At 39.5% G+C, this 19,415-nt stretch overlaps 1 protein-coding gene across 1 annotated transcript in view; it reads right to left on the bottom strand.

Annotated features, from left to right (window-relative positions):
- DNMT3A (DNA methyltransferase 3 alpha) overlaps positions 1-19,415 on the bottom strand; it is a 166,715-nt gene that overhangs the window by 79,468 nt on the left and 67,832 nt on the right. The window contains exon 3 of the mRNA XM_074209960.1: positions 19,272-19,376. Coding sequence (XP_074066061.1) covers positions 19,272-19,376 — 105 coding nt within the window. The remainder of the gene's footprint in view (positions 1-19,271; positions 19,377-19,415) is intronic.

The following is a 19,415-nucleotide window of genomic DNA, read 5'->3' as shown; positions in this document are numbered from 1 at the left end:
GACTCTAGTTTCAGGAAACAGCCGCATGTCCACGTAAGCAGTGTGGCTCGGCCCCCAGAAGAGCCTGGAAGGGGGCCAGCTCCCCCCGCCCCCGGCTCCTCCAGCCCCGGCCCCTTCTCACAGCCCCTTTTCTCTGGCAGCCTGGCTCCCCAGATCGTGTTGCAGCCAGAGAAGAAGCTGCTGGGAGGCAGGGCTAGCCAGAGAGATTCGGAGCATCCATCACCCCCGACTCCCCCACCCCACCGGCGCCCTAGCCAAGCAGGCCTGCCAGCTCCAAGCCCGGTTGCCTAATTCTTGCCCTTGTTGGGAGTGGGGAAGGTCTGAAAGGAGGGGTTGTCCATGGGGGAGTAGAGCAAAGAAGCTCCTCCCCGGGGACCAGATGGCGCTCCATGGCCAGACTTCAATCACACACTGCACCATTTAGCCCGTCACTCCCTCCTGGGCTACAAGTTATCAGTATTAGGAAAAACCAAGGTCAAGATAGAAAGGATTTTTTGCTTGGCCTCCCCCTCAGAGGCAGACTCCTCCGGAGCTGGATGGACCAAGAGTCTGACCTAGCATAGCATTTCTAGCTTTACTAGGATGCATTAATTGAGCACCTATTACATCTCAGACAAAGGGGACAAATAAAAATAAATAAAATAAAGCAGCCCGTGACCCCAAAGAGTTTACATTCTATTGAGGAAGAAAACGTAACCATATAAAGGCAGAATAAAAAGGAACAAAAGATGATTTGGGGGGAATCAGGTCCTGTTGGAGGCAGTTGGAAGGAGGCCTCAAGGATCGGGAAGGGCGTTATCTAGGAGGTGATATCTGACAAACTTTGATTTGATTTGAGCTAATCTTAATCCAGTGACACTGCACTGTGACACAGATGGCTACAAAGATGAATAAAAGGCAATGTTTGTTTGCCCTCTCTAGGCCTAAAACCTGGTGGGGAAAGGCAGAGGCTATAATGCATACAGAAATATGATAAAACACAACTGTAGTATAAATCACAGGGAAGGTCCAATATGAGAAATCTAAGGCTCATGGGACCATAGATTTAGAAGGAACCCTCCCATTTTACAAATGAGCATATTGCAGAGATTATTAACCCAGGTCTTCCTGCCTCTGAGAGCAGCTCTCTCTACACCACACCAAGATACTTTTCATCAAAAATCATTACTGGGGGGCGGCTAGGTGGCACAGTGGATAGAGCACTGGCCTTGGAGTCAGGAGTACCTGGGTTCAAATCTGGTCTCAGACACTTAACAATTACCTAGCTGTGTGGCCTTGGGCAAGCCACTTAACCCTATTTGCCTTGCAAAAAAAAAAAAACCTAAAAAAAACCCTAAAAAAATCATTCCTAAAAATTATAAAAGAGGAAACTGAGATTCAGAAGTAGATTTGCTATAGAACACACAGCTAGTAAGTGGTGGGGTCAAGACTTGTACTCAGGCCCACTGACTCCAAGCCCAGTGCTCTTTAAGAGTTTCTGTGATTTCATCAGCAAAGGAGAAACTTCCTAGAGCATCAAGGCAAATAACTCAGTCTTTTATTTTTTTTTTGCAAGGCAATGGGGTTATGTGACTTACCCAACACATAGCTAAGTAAGTGTCTGAGGCCACATTTGAACCCAGGTCTTTCTGCCTCCAGGATTAGTGCTCTATCCACTACCCCATCTAGCTGCTCCAGAAAGTAAGTCTAATGGCATTATCTTAGGCACATAAAGATTCAAGAACTTGCCCAAGATCACAAGGGCACAATGGATAGAAATCCAAGTCTAATTTATATACATATATATATATTTTTTTTTTTTGCATGGCAGTGGGGTTAAGTGACTTGCCCAAGGTTACACAGCTAGGTAATCATGTGTCTGAGGCAGAATTTGAACTCATCACCTTGACTCCAGGGCCAGTGTTCTATCCACTGCACCATCTAGCTCCCTGAAAGCCAAGTCTAGAGGCAAGAAGGCCTGAGTTCAAATATGGTCTCAGATACTTATTAATTGTGTGACCCTGGGCAAATCACTTAACCTTGTTTGCCTCAGTTTCCTCATCTGTAAAATGAACTAGAAAAGGAAATGGTAAACCACTCCAGTTTCTTGGTCAAGAAAACCTCAAATAGGGGTCATAGAGTCATACATGACTGAAATTGATACAACCACTACCACCACCAAGATCACAAAGCTAATAATCAATTAATAAACAACTGTCATTAAGCACTTATTTTCAGGCATGTGCAAACCTTTGGATATGCAAAGATAAAAGTGATATAGACTTTTATCTCCTTACAGTCCTTGGAGTGAAGAAAAGAATGTACATATATAGCTATTATAAGTGTATTTAAAATATTTTTTTCCATAGGGAAGTAATAGAAGATGGGGGAATAGGAAATACTTTATGTAGAAGATAGCACTTGAGCTGAACTTTGAAGGAAAATAAGGATTCTGGCAGCTGAAGGTGAGGGAAGTACATTCCAAACATGGTGGACAGCTGCTGTAAACAAGGAACAATCAGAAGGTCAATCTGGTTGTACTGCAGTGTGTGTATAATTTTATATATATATATATATATATATATATATATATATATATATATGGAGGGAAGCAATGTACAATAAATAAATCTGGAAGGATAGGTTGGGGGCAGGCTGCAAATATTGTAGTGCATTTTCTTCTAGGGGAAATAGGAAGTTATAAGAATTTGAAGGAGTGAGACATTTCAATCTTTGGCAACTATGTGGAAGATGCCCAGAGAGACATGAAGCAGTGTGGTCAATTAGAAAGCTATTACAGATGAGAGTTTCTGAAAACCTGAACTTGTGATCTCTGTGGGAGCAGAGAGAAGGGGGACTTTTGTGAGAGATGTTTCAAAGAGAAGAAGAAGCAGATTTGACAGTTGTTTGGATATTTGAGGTGAAAGAAGTTGCATATGACACTGAGATTGTAGGTAATTGGTAAGTGGTAGAGCTCTCAGAAGAAATAAAGAAGTTAAGAAAAGGGAAAGATCTGGGGAAGAAAATGGTAAATTCAGTTCAAAAAGTATCAAATATAAGATCTGAACTTGGGCCTTCCTGAATCCAGTAAAACACATCATTCCAAATAGGCTACCTCTCCTGTGCTTTTTTTGTCCTACTAAAATAACACTTTCATCACTCCTTTCCTCAGAAACCTTCAAGGACTACCCATTGCCAATTGGATAAAATCTTAATCCCTTAGTTCACCATTCAAGGTTCTCATTCACTTCTTCCATATTTTAATCTTCACGACTGCAATTAGATCACTCCACTCATTGTTCCTGAAACACATCCTGTAGTTTGCATTTGTTGGAAAGCTGTCCAACCCCCTCTCAGCTTCTCTGAATCCTAGCCATCCTTCTGGGGCAAAGTCCTACAGTCTCTGTGAAGACTTTCAGGAGCCTAGATCAGCCCAACCCAAAGTGATTCCCCCTCCTCTAAGCACCTGGAGGACTCATGGCCCCCTAACCACACACATAGCTCTTTATATAGCAATGTAAGTTATCTGTTAATATATTTATGTTCTATTGCCTTAGAAAGATAATGGACTCTTGAGGGGGAGGAGCTGCTTGTTCCTTTGTATTCCTCATTCAGAAGGGTCTAAACCAGGTTGGTCCTTACAAAAAGTTCTAACCAAGTGCCCCTATCTGCACACCTTTGAAAACCAGAGAAGGCTGGAGTGAGAATAACTTTGTTGTGATTTTATGCTGGGTGATCAAGAGGAGTATGGTCTGAGAACACTGAGCAATTTACAGCTGTTGATCAGGTTATGCTGACCAGAAAAGGGAAAAAATTAGCTAATGATAGGAGGAAATCCATAGAGGATACAGACACTAAGGTCATGTAATGTCATGAGAGTAGTTTTGACCCACAAACAATTGGTCACCTAGGATCTGAAAAACAAGAAGGACCTTATATCATGGATCAGGGGAGTAAGGAGAGAAGAAACTGAGGAAAAATAGCAAGAAAAAATAACAATAATAATATACATTTTATAGGGTATTCAGTTTTGCAAAGCATTTCACATAAACTACATTATTTGAATCTCATCACAACTCCCTGAAGGTTATATAAGAATCATTCTATTTTATATAGGGGGAAATTGAGGCTCACAGAGTCTAGGTGATTTGTCACTCAAACAGTGAGTGTCAGAGGTAATATTTGAACTCATGTCTTTTTGATTCAAAATCCTATGTTTCATTCATTATACCACTCAGTAAAATTGAAATTGGGAAGTAAATCTGGAAAGAAAACTGAATTCATAAATTTATCTGCTTCTCCCAAGTTTGAATCAGGAGACCGTAAGTGGCCAGCCGGGATCTAATTTGTGTCCTAAGGTCCACCACATATACTGAAGAGGATGAGCTCTGCACTGCACTGACTAAGCTGTGCTACAGTCAGTCTCAAGGAATGATATGAGAAAAAGAAGAAAAGAACTAAATGAATGGTCACTGGACCCATTGAAAGCACTCTTGAAAGCACTAGTGACAAAGATAGGGAACAAGGGGTATGAGGAATAGGATGTAGGGAAAGAAAGGAGTATTTTTAAGTTTATGAGTTTTAAGACCATAAGGTTGTGGGGGCAAGGTGGGCACCTAAAACAATAGATTTCCATATTACTTATTTAATTTTCATAGTCAATTCAGGGTGAGAAATAGTTGTCATCTCTGTGTTTGTACATTCAAGTTTTAGTATGTGAGTATGGGATAGTAGAATTTGGAGAAAGAAAGCTCTGGGTTCAAATCTTCCCCTTGAATTCTTACTAGTTCAATAAAATCCCATTACTCTCTAAATCTCAGGCAACGTTCTAAGACTTATCTACTAAGTTATATATTGGTTAAATCAGATTCTTTGAAAGGACATCCTCCACTGATCAAATCATGGATCTTTGGTGAGCTGGCTAAGCTGGAGGTATCTATGGATGGATTTCTAGTACTGAGGAATGTGTGGACATGTTTAAATCTCTTCATGCTCATTTGTATACAACTAGAAGCCCAGATTGGTCAGTCAGTTGTTTCATGGGGTTTTATAGCTTTGCACTTTCCCAGTTCCCTAATAATAACCAAAGACTATAGGTAGACTATAGGTTTCAATCTTGATTCTGCCACTCACTCCCCACCTCATTTTGGGCATCACTTTCCCTCTTTGGGCTTCAAAGAGGAAGGCTCCTCTGGGTCTCATCTGTACCATAAGGTGTAAGACAAGATGACCTTGGATACTTTTTATGATCATGAGCTTTTATGCCCCATACTTAGATCTTTATTGCCTTTATCAATTCTTTCCAACAATTTTTATTGATATTTAATAAGATGACAAAATTTCCAAGGTAGACAAGAGAACATGTGTTCCAGTCCCTATAATCCCTTTCATTACCATCTTCTTGCCATGCCACTCCAAAAATGAACTTTCAGCTGAATCCGGGGCTTGGACTGCTCTGATGGATATTTCATTTATATGTAGTTAACTCCAGTCACCTGATCATTTCTTCCTGAAATGCCTTGGCATCTTGGCACCTAGAAAACACTATATAAATTTAATACTACCATTACTATTGCTCCTTTCCTCAGAAACCTTCAAGGACTACCAATTGTATAAAATCTTAATCCCTTAGTTTATCATTTATATCTCATTTACTTCTTCCTTATCTTAATCTTCATGACTGCAATTAGATCACTCTACTCTTAGTTTTAAGACCATAAGGTACCTATCCACCCCTTTCACCTCTTGCTATAGGAACAATAATCAAAATATACTATAACATGATATTATATAATAATTTGCTTCTGGATAGAGCTTCTCAATGGATTACCCAAAGACTCTTTCTTCTTTTCTCTCTCTTTTTTTTTGCAAGACAATGGGGTTAAGTGACTTACCCAAGGTCACTCAGCTGGTTAATTATTAAGTGTCTGAGGCCAGATTTGAACTCAGGTCATCCTGACTCCAGGGCCAGTGCTCTCTCTATATATATATCATCTTTCTCAATTAAAATGTAAGTTCCTTGAGGGCATGGATTGTCTCTTTTTTTATTTTTGTATCCCAGAGATCAGCACAGTACACAGTACTGTGGTTTATAGTTTAATAAAAGTATTTGCATTTATTCATGCATGCATAATTCATTCCCTCTCACCATCAGGATCCAAAGTATTCACAGAAAGAAATTTGCCTTACAGTAATCTAAAAAATAATCTCCAAGAACACAATATATTTAAAATCAGGTAGTCTCTACACTTATGTTGGGCCTAAGTGGAGTTATCAATGTGTGTTACTGCAGAAATCTGTGCCAATTTCAAGTATGAGTACTGAGGAATACCTACTAGGTATGTGTATATTGAGAGATTAGGGGGAAAATGGGTTAGGGGCAATAGTAGTGATAGTATTAAATTTATGTAGTGTTTTCTAGGTGCCAAGTATTATTTTTACCTCATATTATTATTATTATTATTATTGTTATTATTATTATTATTATTATCATCCCCATTTTATAGATGAGGAAACTGAGGCAGTTGACATATGTGACTTGGGGTCAAATCGCTAAGTGTATAAGATTAGATTTGAACTCAGGTCTTCCTAACTCTAGGACTAGCAATCTATACACTGTAGCACCCACCTGTCACTATGTAGCAGTAACTAGCACAACCCCAATTAGACTTTGAACTCTAAGTCTAAGATGCTTATATCTAGAAGTTCTTCCTCTCCAGGAAGGTATACTTCTTTCTTGTGACAATTACCTCCCCAGCGCCTTCCTTCAGGGAACTGTTCCTAGGATACCACAATTTCCAAGATCCCATTGCAGTGATATCCTTCTCCTTGTCTTCCCTGAGTTCTCCAAGGGATTAAGGGCTAGACTTTTTGGGAGACAGATTGCCCCATCTCTGGTCTTCATGATTTTCTGGGTGCCTAGTCCTCTCTAGACAAATCCCCAGAATTTTCTGAGTTGTCAAGTTCACTGACAAGGGTCAATCTGTAATATGGCTATGGCAAGGCCCTGCAGGGAAGGAAATTCAGTAGAGGAAGTAGCTAAGTGAATGCTTTGCTTATGAGAAATGAGACTATTAGGAGAACAAGGAGAAGAAGAGTAATTCTTTATTTATTTATGGCAATGAGGTTAAGTGACTTGCCCAAGGTCACAGAGCTAGGCAATTATTAAGTGTCTGAGGCCAGATTTAAACCCAGGTCCTCCTGACTCCAGGGTGGGTACTGTGCCATCTAGCTGCCCCAGAAGGAGTAGTTCTGATAGGATGTAGTTAGGTTTAGTAAAAGACATTGCTATGGGTGGATGGTATCCCAGGCATCTGCCTGGAAGCAGAGTTCCCGAGATGAGTGAAACAACTTGGATTGTCTCCTACATGGACTAATCAACTTTTGGCTCAGCCCAAGCTCCAGAGTTCCATACTTCTTCCTTCTTTGAGTTATTTTTAGCAACTGATGATCTCAGCATATTCCCTCCAAGCAAAAATAAATCTCTTGGAAATAAGCAGGGTATAAATCTGATATAAACAGAAGGAAAGAAAGCTGAAAAAATAGAATGTAAGTTCCTTGAGAACAGGAACTATCTGGGCATTTTGATCATCATTTCTCTAGCACCTAGTACAGTGCCTAGTAGTGTAGGAATTTAGGCCCATAGCTGGCATTCAATACATGCTTGTTGAATAACTGATAAATTGCTAGGTAGAGATTTTTGTTTTGTTTTCATATTTCTAGTATGTGCCTCAATAACTGGAACAATTACTGAATTAAATCAAACTATTTCCTTGAGGAAATAGATATATAGGAATGAAAGGAAGGAAGATAAAGAAAGAAAGAAGGACGGAAAAGGAAAAAAGGAAAAGAAAATGGAAGACAGGTAGGAAGAATGGATGTGGAACCTACAAATCCTTACTCACCACCTACCAACATACTTAAAAACCATCAGTTTCCAGGGACTTGGAACCAAGTCATAGACCTTAGCCTCAAAGGAAGAGGTGACACCTGGAGAATGAGGAAGAGTTACCCAGGATTTAGAGGGATGAAAACAAGAACTGTGTATTTAATTGTTCTGGGTCCTCCTTAGTGGGTGATAGGCTTGGAAACAGCATCTTGTGGTCAAGTCACCTTTAAAGATTTAAGGAGAGGGTCCCTCTTACCCTGCCTGAAACCTTCCTCACCTTGAAACAAGAAAATAAACAGTGCTGTTCCTTCATACTGCAAAAGTAGCTCTTAGAATACTGTCCAGTTTCCCTTCTTCTTGGCTTGTTATCTACTGGACAATATCATCAAAATATTGGTCCCAGGAGGTTTGTATCTTTTTTTTACTTCCCATTATAACTTGATTCTCCAATGGCACTCTCATATAATACTAAAATCTGAGGCTATTAGAGCTGGAGAAGACCTCAGAAGTCCATTTAGCCTTGCTTCCTGTTGCAATGGTTTAAATGTCAGCAGCACTGTGGAAGAGTTAGTCTCTACCACTCCATGGAGAACTTCTCTCCTCCAGGACACACATCAGTCCAAACCCCATTTGGTCATTGTTTGGGTCTTGATTGACTCAGAATGAATGAAATTAGCACTTGCTTCTGTTCTGGGCAGAAACCTGGACTGTCTTCTCATCCCAGATTGACTTTTTTTTTTTACTAGCTTAAAGAGGGCTTTCTTTGCTTCACTTCTTTCTTACTAGTTTTAATCACTTAATGAATATTGCCTCAGGCAAACTGAGACTTGTTAAAGACCTTAGCTTGAAAAGGCCAAGGTCTCCCACTTCAACTGGGGATAGCTATCTCCTGTAGTTCTGATTCATATTTGACCACTGGACCCAGATGGCTCTAGAGGAAAAAAATGAGGCTGGTGACTTTGCACAGCCCTCCCTCACTTAAATCCAGTGTACTTGCATGTTGCCCCTCTGATATCCTAGGAGTCTTCAGGGACAAACAATGACTATGAAGCTCCAGAGCAAGGTGAAAACTACCAGGTACTTCCCTAATATCAGTCCATTCTATCCTATTCTAACTTAGAGAAAAGACTATGTAGTTGAGATTCTAAAGTAGAAGGAAGTTCTTCCCTGACTTCTTTGATTCAGGTGTCATTTCATCCCAACTGCACTTAGAAGTGTATTAAAATGTAACATTGTTGTCTCCATTTCCATTAGTTTGAATTTTCTTTACAGTTACTCCTCTAAATTTCCCAAGAACTAAACCTACATTTTCATAGATGATCTAATATTAAGGATAATACATGTAGAGAGCTGAAAACGACCTTGAGGCTCATTTAGCTAACACTTTGAGTTTATAGATTCGGAAACTAAGACCCAGAGAAAATAAATGATTTATCCTGGGTCACATAGTTATTCTTTGTTAGAGCTGGGACTAAGACTAAAGTACTGAGTATCCTAGTCCAGTTTTCTTTCCAAATTTCTTTTGAATATTCCATAAGCATTCATTCCTACATATATGCATTCAGTATTTGTTAAGCTTGCATAACAGTCACCAAGGCAGCCCAAGAAAAACTAAAGGATTTCCTTTATTCCTTTGAAGGATGCTATGGTCTCCACATATATTTAAAATTGAATTGGAGAAATGAAAATGCATACATGAAACAGCTAATCATCTGTGCCAGACCATATGGGGTTTCACGCCAGTTTTACTGGTATAAGCAGGGAGTGCTCTAGGAATTATGAAATGGGAAGGCTCTGGATGGTCTAAGATGATAAGCAGAGCCTTTGTAAAAGAGGTGGACCTTGAGCTAACCTTGGGGTTTGGGCAGATCTGACTTGGAGATTCCAGGGTGGAAAATAGCATGATCAAAGAGACAGGGGAGAGGCAAGAGTAGACAAGAATGGCTAAGGCAGGGGGTTTTTGCACTGGGGAATAGTTTTTGCACTGGAGGAATAGTTAAAGTGAGAGGCAGAGTGAGTTTTTTTCATGGAAGTCTGACTCCCAGGATGAGAGATTTGGAATCAAGGAAAAGAGCTTTCTCAGGGCAGGAACTACCTTACTTTTGATTTGTATCTCCAATGCCTGGGATAATGGCATACGCTTAAGAAATGTTTGTTGATTGATTTATCACACTCTACTTTAAAGACATAGGGAGCCACTGAAGTTTGTTGGAAAGAGAAGTAATGTGATCAAAGTAGTGTTTTCAAAAGAATAACCTAATGGTAGTTGAAAGACAGTCTGAACTGGGGAGACACTAGCATCACAGAGGCTGTTGCGATGACCTAGATCAACCTAGACCAAAGTAGTGGCAAGTGGGAATGGAAAGAAGTACCTCTTCCAATAAAGACTGGCATCTTAGATACATTTTATAGTCTTAGAGGGTTGAATCTAAAACTGAGTATTAGTGACTTGTCTAGGATCATACAGTGTGGGTCAGAGCCAACACCTGTTCCTAGATCTTTCTGGCTTCAAGGTCAATTCATTATTCATTATACCACAATAACTCTCACAGAAGGCCATCGAGAAGAAAAAGTCAACAGACTTTGGGGACTGATTAGATGGAAATAGCTGAGAAAGAGAGGAGAGAATTCAGTGTAAGTGTCACCATAGAACAGGAAGCATGGTAGTTGTCTCTAATACTGTTCTGTTCACATTATGGCCTTCAATCTTTATTCCCATGTACTCTAGTGCCTCCCAATTACCTCTAGGATCAAATTCTAACTCCTCTCTTTGGCATTTAAAGGATTTCATGATTTGGTCTCAACTTATATCCTGATTAAATATAATTTTCTTTTCTAAACTCTTCAATCAAGACAAATGTATTTTTAATGATCACTGTAGATGACATTCCTTCTTCCATCTTTGAGTCTTTACACAGTCAGGCTGCTCCTCAAACCTAGAATAAACTCCCTCCTTAACTCTCCCCCTTAGAATATCTAATTTCCTTTAAACTTCAGCTCAAGTGACATCTTTTTTGAGAGACCTTTTTTGATCCCCACCTCCACCTGCTACTAGCACCTCTTCCCAATTGCCACCTTGCATTTATTTTAGAGTTTATATTATGTATACATATATGTATGTGTGTGTGTGTGTGTGTGTGTGTGTGTGTGTGTTCCTGTCTCTTCTATATAAGGGAAGATGCCCAAGGGTTGGAATTATTTCATTTCAGTCTTTGTATTTATTCCCAGTACTTTGCACCATGCCTATCACACATCAGCATTTCATACATGTTTATCGATCAATGGATCAGACAAGCAATAGCCTTTTTCTTTTCATTTCCTACAGGTCCTTTCTTGTTTACATTACTTAGATATTTATGATAGGTTCTCATTGCTTCTTCCTCTCTCCCTTGCTCTCAGACTTAGAACCACTAGATGATACACATTCTAATGTGTTAATTCTTCCCATGGCCCAGACTACAAACAGGAGGAAAAGAAGGCTTCTATGTAGTACCCATACTTATCTTAGAGTCATAGATTTAAGATCTAAAGGGGTCTTAGAAGACATTTAGAGAATCCCTTATTATACAGATGAGGAAACTGAAGCCCAGAGAGGCTGTGGTTTGCCACATAGATTATAAGCATCAGAGATGGGATCTGAACCCAGGTCCTCTAACCATTGAACCAATGCTACCCTCACCCTATTGCCTCTTAACAACCATGAGACTCTCCACATTGCTTCCCCTGAAGTGCTTTGTGCTCTCATGGATAGTATTTAGTTTGAGGTGGCTATAGCTACCAGAAGGACATAGGCCTTGCCTGCTAACCTGCCCTCAACCTTGAGATTCAGAAGGTTCAATCTCTAGGAGTGTTCCCCACTCTTTTCCTAAACTCTATAGACAGTTCTCCAAGACACTGGTGGTCTGAATTAATTTATTTTCCATTGCCCCTATCCCCTGCTAGATAATGTTACATCAATCAGGCCCCAATTATTCTCCTAGATAATGCCACTCCAATCAGGCCCCCATTTATTCCTAAAATACACTTATATATTCAACATTTATGGTATAAGATCAAAGAATATTTAAGAGATGGAAGAGACATAAAAGATAAATGTGTACAATTTTGTGTTATGACCCCTTTGGGCAGGTTGGTTAAGCCTACATGCCCCTTCCTCCAAGAATGTTTTTAAATGCATAAAATACATAGTATTACAAAGGAAACTATTTATATTGAAATATTATTATCAAAATTTTTTTCCTAAAAGTTCCTAGATCTCAGGTTAAGAACCCTTCATGAAGTCCAATACCCTAATTAGAACTGACACCAGGAACTAATACCCAAAGATATTAGATGACTTCCCAAAATCATATAGCAGAGAGATTTGAATCCAAGTCCAATGCCCTATCCACCATGGCATAATGACTCTTTTTTGTTCTTTCTTGGACTCCCTAGTCTGTATTATAGTATGTAGTATAGAGTAGGAACTTCATTGAATCTATTGAGTTGAATTAATTTGATAACCTAAATCCATGTTCCATTCTTTACATACTTTTTTCTTCCATTTCTATGATACTAAACCCATCCATCATCTCTCGGGCTTAGGGGTCACTTCAGCCCTTCCAAATCTTGAGAAGAGACTAAAATTATTCTGTTATCTCTATTCCTCTTGCTTCACTAATAGTGAGTTTAATAAAACAGCTAGAGAGCTCTAGTCTAACACCTTTTCTCAGCTGGAGTGGTAGAGCAAAGAATCTTTTTAGTTTCTGGTCCTTATATAGGGAGAAAGCTTCCCTCTGATTCTAAGCAAGTTGTTCACTAGGGAACAGCAAGGGTGTGTGGGAAGTGTCACTCAATTCTTTGAGGCTCCGGTGATCACAGCCTGATATTCAAAAACATTACTTTAATAGATCTCTCCCTCCCTCCCTCCCTCCATTCTCTCTCTCTCTCTCTCTCTCTCTCTCTCTCTCTCTCTCTCTCTCTCTCTCTCTCTCTCTCTCTCCATTGCCTTTATTTCCAGATATATCCCTTCCCCTTCCTCCCCTCACCCTACCCTACCATCCCTAGTTACAAAGAAGAAAAAATAAAGAGGAGGAATTACAAAAAACTCACTAACACACCTAGTCCAACATTTATTCTATGTGATGCTCCAATTCCATGAACAAGGGAGGGACGTATATTTTCTCATCTCTACTTTGGGGTCAGGGCTTGGTCGTTTTAGTCTCAATTTATCTATTTTCAGGTGTGTTTTTTTAAATCTTTCCATTTTCATGGCTGTAATCATATTTTCCTTGTTCTACTACCCTTATTTTAGATCACAATTCAAATAAGTCTTCCTATGCTTTGCTGAAGTCTTTGTATTCGTTGTTTCTAATGGTGCAAAATTATTTCATCCCATTTATGTAACACATATTGTTTAGTTTTTCTTCAATCAATGAATTTCTCCTTTGTTATCAGTTCTTTGCTAGTGCAAAAAAAATTGTACTATGCATATGGAAGGAGTCTTTTTTTTCCTTTAAACCTCTTTGATGTATATAGTAAGAAGTGGGATTAGGGTAAAGTCTTAAGAGGGATGAAGCTTAACTCCCTCTAGGAGATGGATCCAGCCTTAACTGTAAGTTATCTGAAACTACTATGACCAAGTTATTGATAATTGACTGGGGAAGGGTCTCACTCAAGAGGATCAATGTCCTAAGGATATAATCTAGCAATCTGCTGCCAATTTCTCTCTCTCTCTCTCTCTCTCTCTCTCTCTTTTTTTTTTGCAAGGCAAATGGGGTTAAGTGGCTTGCCCAAGGCCACACAGCTAGGTAATTATTAAGTGTCTGAGGCTGGATTTAAACTCAGGTACTCCTTGCTCCAGGGTCGGTGTTCTATCCACTGTGCCACCTAGCCGCCCCTCTGCCAATCTCTCTTTAAAAAAAAAAAAAAGAGTCTCAATCTCAAATTCAAGATTCCCAGGTTCTTCCTTTGGCTAAAAGATGGTTAATTCTTGCCTATGAATAAACATATAAGAGATACTCTCAAGTCTCATTTCTTCCTTTTCCCCTAGAGAAAACTTCCCTCTGATTCTAAGCAAGTTGTATACTTAGTTCTGATGTGATTCCTCTCCTGAGATTTCAGTAGCATGTAATAAGTGACTCTCTCTCTCTCTCTCTCTCTCTCTCTCTCTCTCTCTCTCTCTCTCTCTCTACATATATATATATATATATATATATATATATATATATATATATATATATATATATAAAATGTGGTAGTAGTAGTGGTGGTGGTGGTAGTAGGGGAAGAAAGAGGGGGAGGAACAGAAAAGAAAAAATCAAGGAGTATAGTTCAATGGAAAGAGAACCAACTAAGTAAGTTCATATCCCTTCCCCTTCCTCCCCTCACCCTACCCTACCATCCCTAGTTACAAAGAAGAAAAAATAAAGAGGAGGAATTACAAAAAACTAACTAACACACCTAGTCCAACATTTATTCTATGTGATGCTCCAATTCCATGAACAAGGGAGGGAGGTATATTTTCTCATCTCTACTCTGCCATTTTCTAGTTATGTGACACTGGGTAAATCCCCTTAACCACTTGATTCTCAGTTTTCTCATCTATAAAATGATATTGGTCTAGATGACCTCAAAGGTCTCTTCCATTTCTAAGTCTTATGAGTCCATTAGACCTGCTTTTGAATCTCAGCTTTGATATGTATTAGCAGTGTGAACTGGGCAAAGCACTTCACTCTCTGGGTGTAAAAGGGGGTATGTGTGACAATATTGATATTACTTACCTCCCAGGTTGCTCTGGAAAATGAATGCTTTGTCTATCTTAAAATACTAAATAATCATAATAAATGTGAGATTGTCATGACCTTACTTGATTGCTGAGATCATTATGGTCCTTAGTACCTCAGGATTTGACTTCACTATTTTTTTTTCATAAATATGCTATCCTGAATATGGTGGTATTTACTGGAACTTGGTGTTATTTGAAGGGACTAAGAAAATGGAGCCTATCCATTAGACAATGGAACAAAAACTTTTAAATATGTGAATGTCATGAATATAATTCTGCAGTAAGAACAAATATGGGGGGCAGCTAGGTGGCACAGTGGATAGAGTACTGGCTCTGGAATCAGGAGTTCAAATCCAGCCTCAGACACTTAATAATTACCTAGTTGTGTGGCCTTGGGCAAGCCATTTAACCCTATTGCCTTGCAAAAACCTAAAAAAAGAAAGAAAGAACAAATATGAAAGAAATGTGGGAAAGAAATGTGGGAAAATACATATGAATTGGTGAAGAGAGGAATAAGAAGAATCAGGACAACATACACAATGACTATATAAATGTAAACAAAATGATCAGCAAAAGATAGTTGAGTTTATAGTAGTGAAAAAACCAGCAAAGGTACATAAAACAGGTAAATGATATATGTTATATCTCTCTCCCTACAGCAGAGGGACAGGTAAGTAACAGGTCAGGATGTGGTATTGTATTGGGTGTTTTTACTTAATTGTTTTTCTTTGATATAAGAAAGGGGAGAAACTTGGGTAGGGGAAGTATATTCCCATAAATTACCAAGATAGAAAAACAAAAGGTATCAATAAAACTTAAAAAACAAACAAACCCCAAAACTTCATTTCCTTAGTTGTGGACATGCAGTTTCTCAGCTTCCCAGGTCAGATGATGGCTTCTCTGCACAATTCTTCAGCTGAGACATCCTCTCTTCCCTGCTGATCTCCCCCCTCCTGCCTTAGTTCCCTCCAGCAAAGTCAGATGCTATGGCGTCACTGTTGCTGACATAGGTAGGGATAGTCAGAGCAGGAGGGAAAAAATTAACAAAGGCAGCTTGGCCTTCTAAGGCCAGAATCCTTCAGACATCTTATTCAGGCAGATAATTTAAAGTGCTCTTTCTGATGACTCCTTTTTCTTTATTATTATAATTTTTTACACAATAAAAGCACAATAATATTATCCCCACATGAAACAAGCTCTCATTAGACACTTAAAGGAAATTATTTTCCCTTTCCCCTCCCATTTTAATCTATGGGAATGTCATCAAGCTAGAACACTCAGCCCTAATCTTCCTATCCTCTCTTATTGGTAAACCAAAGCTCCTTTTGTCTTTTTTCTTTTCGCATTTCAATCCAGATACCAGAAATCATACATGCTTCCTCTCTTCTAGCTTTGGGGTCATGGGATAATTCCCCAACTTTCCACCCAGTGGATGTAAACACACACATACACATTTATTATAGCTTGGAAACCTAACTTTCTGTCTTTAGTTTTAGGGTTTTTTTTAGGGTTTTTTTTCCAGGCAAATGGGGTTAAGTGGCTTGCCCAAGGCCACACAGCTAGGTCATTATTAAGTGTCTGAGACCGGATTTGAACCCGGGTACTCCTGACTCCAAGGCTGGTGCTTTATCCACTGCGCCACCTAGCCGCCCCTTATGTTCTGTCTTTAAATACAGCCCCAGGAAGATTAAAAAAGAATTTTAAAATGCATCTATGATCTCATCCATTTGGGTGTTCCCTCCTAAATCACAAGCTATCCAAGAGAAAGCAAGGAAGGTGTCTAGCATAATGCATGGACCCCTTGGAGCAAAGTTAGAAACGGATGTGGACAAGACTTGCAAGGCATGAGATGGGCAAGTGGGTAGGGACTGTAATCCAGGGAAGTTATGCTCCAAAAATTTGGGATGTATCTTGACTGTACTACTGGAGAACTGCCATCATTGTTGGGACTTTCCAAACATCCTCTGTCGTGAAACTAAGGCGTGGTTCAATAAAAAATAAAGTGTTGGATTTGGAGTCAGAAGACTTGGGCTAGCACCCTGAGTGGTCTTGGGCAAGTCACTTCTCTCTGGGTCTCAATTTTTGTAAAATAAGAGCATTGGATCAGAAATCTAATCTATCCAGAAGAAAGGCATTTTTAATTTCTAGATCTATGGTCCATGACCTAGACATGAAGCTCCTGGCCAGAATTCTTTTTATTGCATAGAATGTCAGAGCAGAAAAGAGACTTAGAATTAATCTAACTCAATTCCCTCAGGCAGTCAGCTAAAAAGCATTTATTTAAAGCTTGTTTTGTGCTTGGAAATGTGCTAAGAGTTGGGGTCACAAAGAAAGGCAAAAACATTACCTGTCCTCAAAGAGTTTTTACTTTAAAGGGGGATTGCTCACATTTTACAAATTTACATTTGCTGCCTAGAAAAGGGAAATCACTTGTTCAAGATCTGGACAATTGTAGAGTCAGGATCTGGATGTGAGTTTTTTGACTCCAAGGTCAGTCTGACTTCAAGAAAATGTACTGCTGCCTTATCTGACCCTGGAAGAAACTGGTACCTGTTCCATTTTAGCTTTACTGATAGGTCAGTTCCTTGGAATTCTACATGGTCTAACCAGTACCCCGTGAGGTGGCAGGTACCTCATGTTCTACATCTGTTAAAAAAAAAAAGGAGATGAACACAACTCCCACTCTAGGACAATGGATACCTCCCAAAGGCTGAAATACACTCTTCTTGCATGATCATATTTAGAGTGGAAGGGACCCTTCAAAATCACCTAGGCCATTCTACTCACTTTATTTTTATATTTCCCCCAGAGTATACAAATAAAATTATATATATTCAATTGAAAGGAAAATAAGCAATTACAAAATTTATAGATTTCACAAAATGTCTTCAATGATCTAATCTCTTCATTGATGGCAGTAGAGCCAACTATACTTGGGCTATACCCCAATAATCAAAATGAGAACATAGACATGACTTAAAAAAATTGAATCACACTCATTTTAAATTGAGTAAACAGAAGGTAGTGACTAGTCCAACACCTGTTATTCAATGTAAGAATTGTTTCATTCTTTGTATTATTATCTCTAGTTTCTGGCACATAGTAGGCCCTTGAAAATGCCTGTTGATTGAATGATTGATGGGGTAGAAGTCCTGGGTTCTTTTCTTGTCTCCACCATTTACTAGTCATATTATCTTGAGTTAATTGATCTCATTTTGCTTTCAAGAACTTTGCTTTCCTCATCTATAAAACTAGACTAAAACCTACCATTACTTCCTTAAAGAATCCTTGTGAAGCTCAAACATAATAGAAGTAAAAGTATTTGGTTAAGTTCTAAGCAGATGCAATCAATTAATCGATCCGCAAGCATTTATTCAAGCACATACTCAAGCTAGGTTGGGGAAATTAATATGTGAATGAAATAATGTCTCCTCCCAGAGAGCTCTCATTCTAAAGAAAACAATAAATTATAAATATATATATATATATATACCTATATTACAGGTAAATGTACATTTATATGCACAGAATAAATAGAAAGGGAATAAGTAGAAAGGGAATAAATACCAAGTCATCACATTTAAGGGCACTAGCAGTCGGTGGAACGGATCAGGAAAAGGCTTTTATAGCAGGTGGTGATGATGATGATGCTTGTCCTTCATTTTTTTTTTTTTTAGGTTAAGTGGCTTGCCCAAGGCCACACAGCTAGGTAATTATTAAGTGTCTGAGGCCAAATTTTAACTCAGGGACTCCTGACTCCAGGGCCGGTGCTCCATCCACTGCACCACCTAGCCGCCCCTTGTCCTTCATTCTTGAAGAAGACCATGACATCAGGGGAATTGAGGCCATGACAAGCACAAGGATTGAATTTGAGTGAGGGGTGCTGTGCTAAGTCACCTGTCTCACTTTCTCCTCCAGTGGCCAAATATGACTCAGGATGACTTGAGAACCCTGGATGTGAGATAATTGGGGTAAGTGACTTGCCCAAGGTCACACAGATAGTAAGTGCCTGAAGTTGGATTCAAACTCCTGAATTCCTAACTCCAAGGCTCCTTCCACTGTGCTACCTAGCTGCCCTTTCCAGCACACCTCCCTCATTCAAATCTAATTTATATGCTTGTCATGGTATCACCTCCTTGATATTTTGATCTTCTTTGAGAATGAAGGACAAGCATCATCATCCTCATCCTCATCCTCATCCTCCTCCTCATCATCATCTCTTATAGCAGGTAGTTTGAAGAGAAAGAACATGAAAGACTTGGATGAAAGGAGAGGAGAGGAGATCTGAAAAGGTCCTGGATATGGATGTGGTGGTACCTGAAAGGCTTCTATAAAGCACTACAGGGAAGAATGAGAACCCTCCATGCAAGGATATCCATGAAAAATAGAAAAGAAGGTGACCTCCCCTGTTTGGTCTGAGGCTGTTTAATTGGATATCTCCAAAGTCTGTAGACCTAGTCTGCCAACTTTTCTAACTCTCTGTCCTGTGCCAGCCCTCTCTTCTTGGACTTTTTTTGCTCAATTTCCTCCAGAACACATATGCCAGGGTGACATATCAAACAGGGACTCCTCGAGCTTGTTTTAACTCTGTTTTCACACCGGAGCTCCCAGGGCTTGACCCAGTTCAGGGATACTCACCAGTGGGTGCTTCCTCTTCCGGCCAGGCCGTCCCACCTTCCTCATGGGAGTGCTGGAATCTTGTCGCTCCTCCTTGCCCCTTGACTCCTCCAGCTCTTCTTCCTCCTGTGGGCACAAACAGAAGTTGCTCAGGTAAGATGTGGG

Source organism: Macrotis lagotis, chromosome 1 (assembly GCF_037893015.1).
Source record: "Macrotis lagotis isolate mMagLag1 chromosome 1, bilby.v1.9.chrom.fasta, whole genome shotgun sequence".
NCBI classification, from domain to species: domain Eukaryota; kingdom Metazoa; phylum Chordata; class Mammalia; order Peramelemorphia; family Peramelidae; genus Macrotis; species Macrotis lagotis.
Note: the sequence above shows the minus strand (reverse complement) of the source record. Positions and strands in the feature narration are given on the sequence as shown.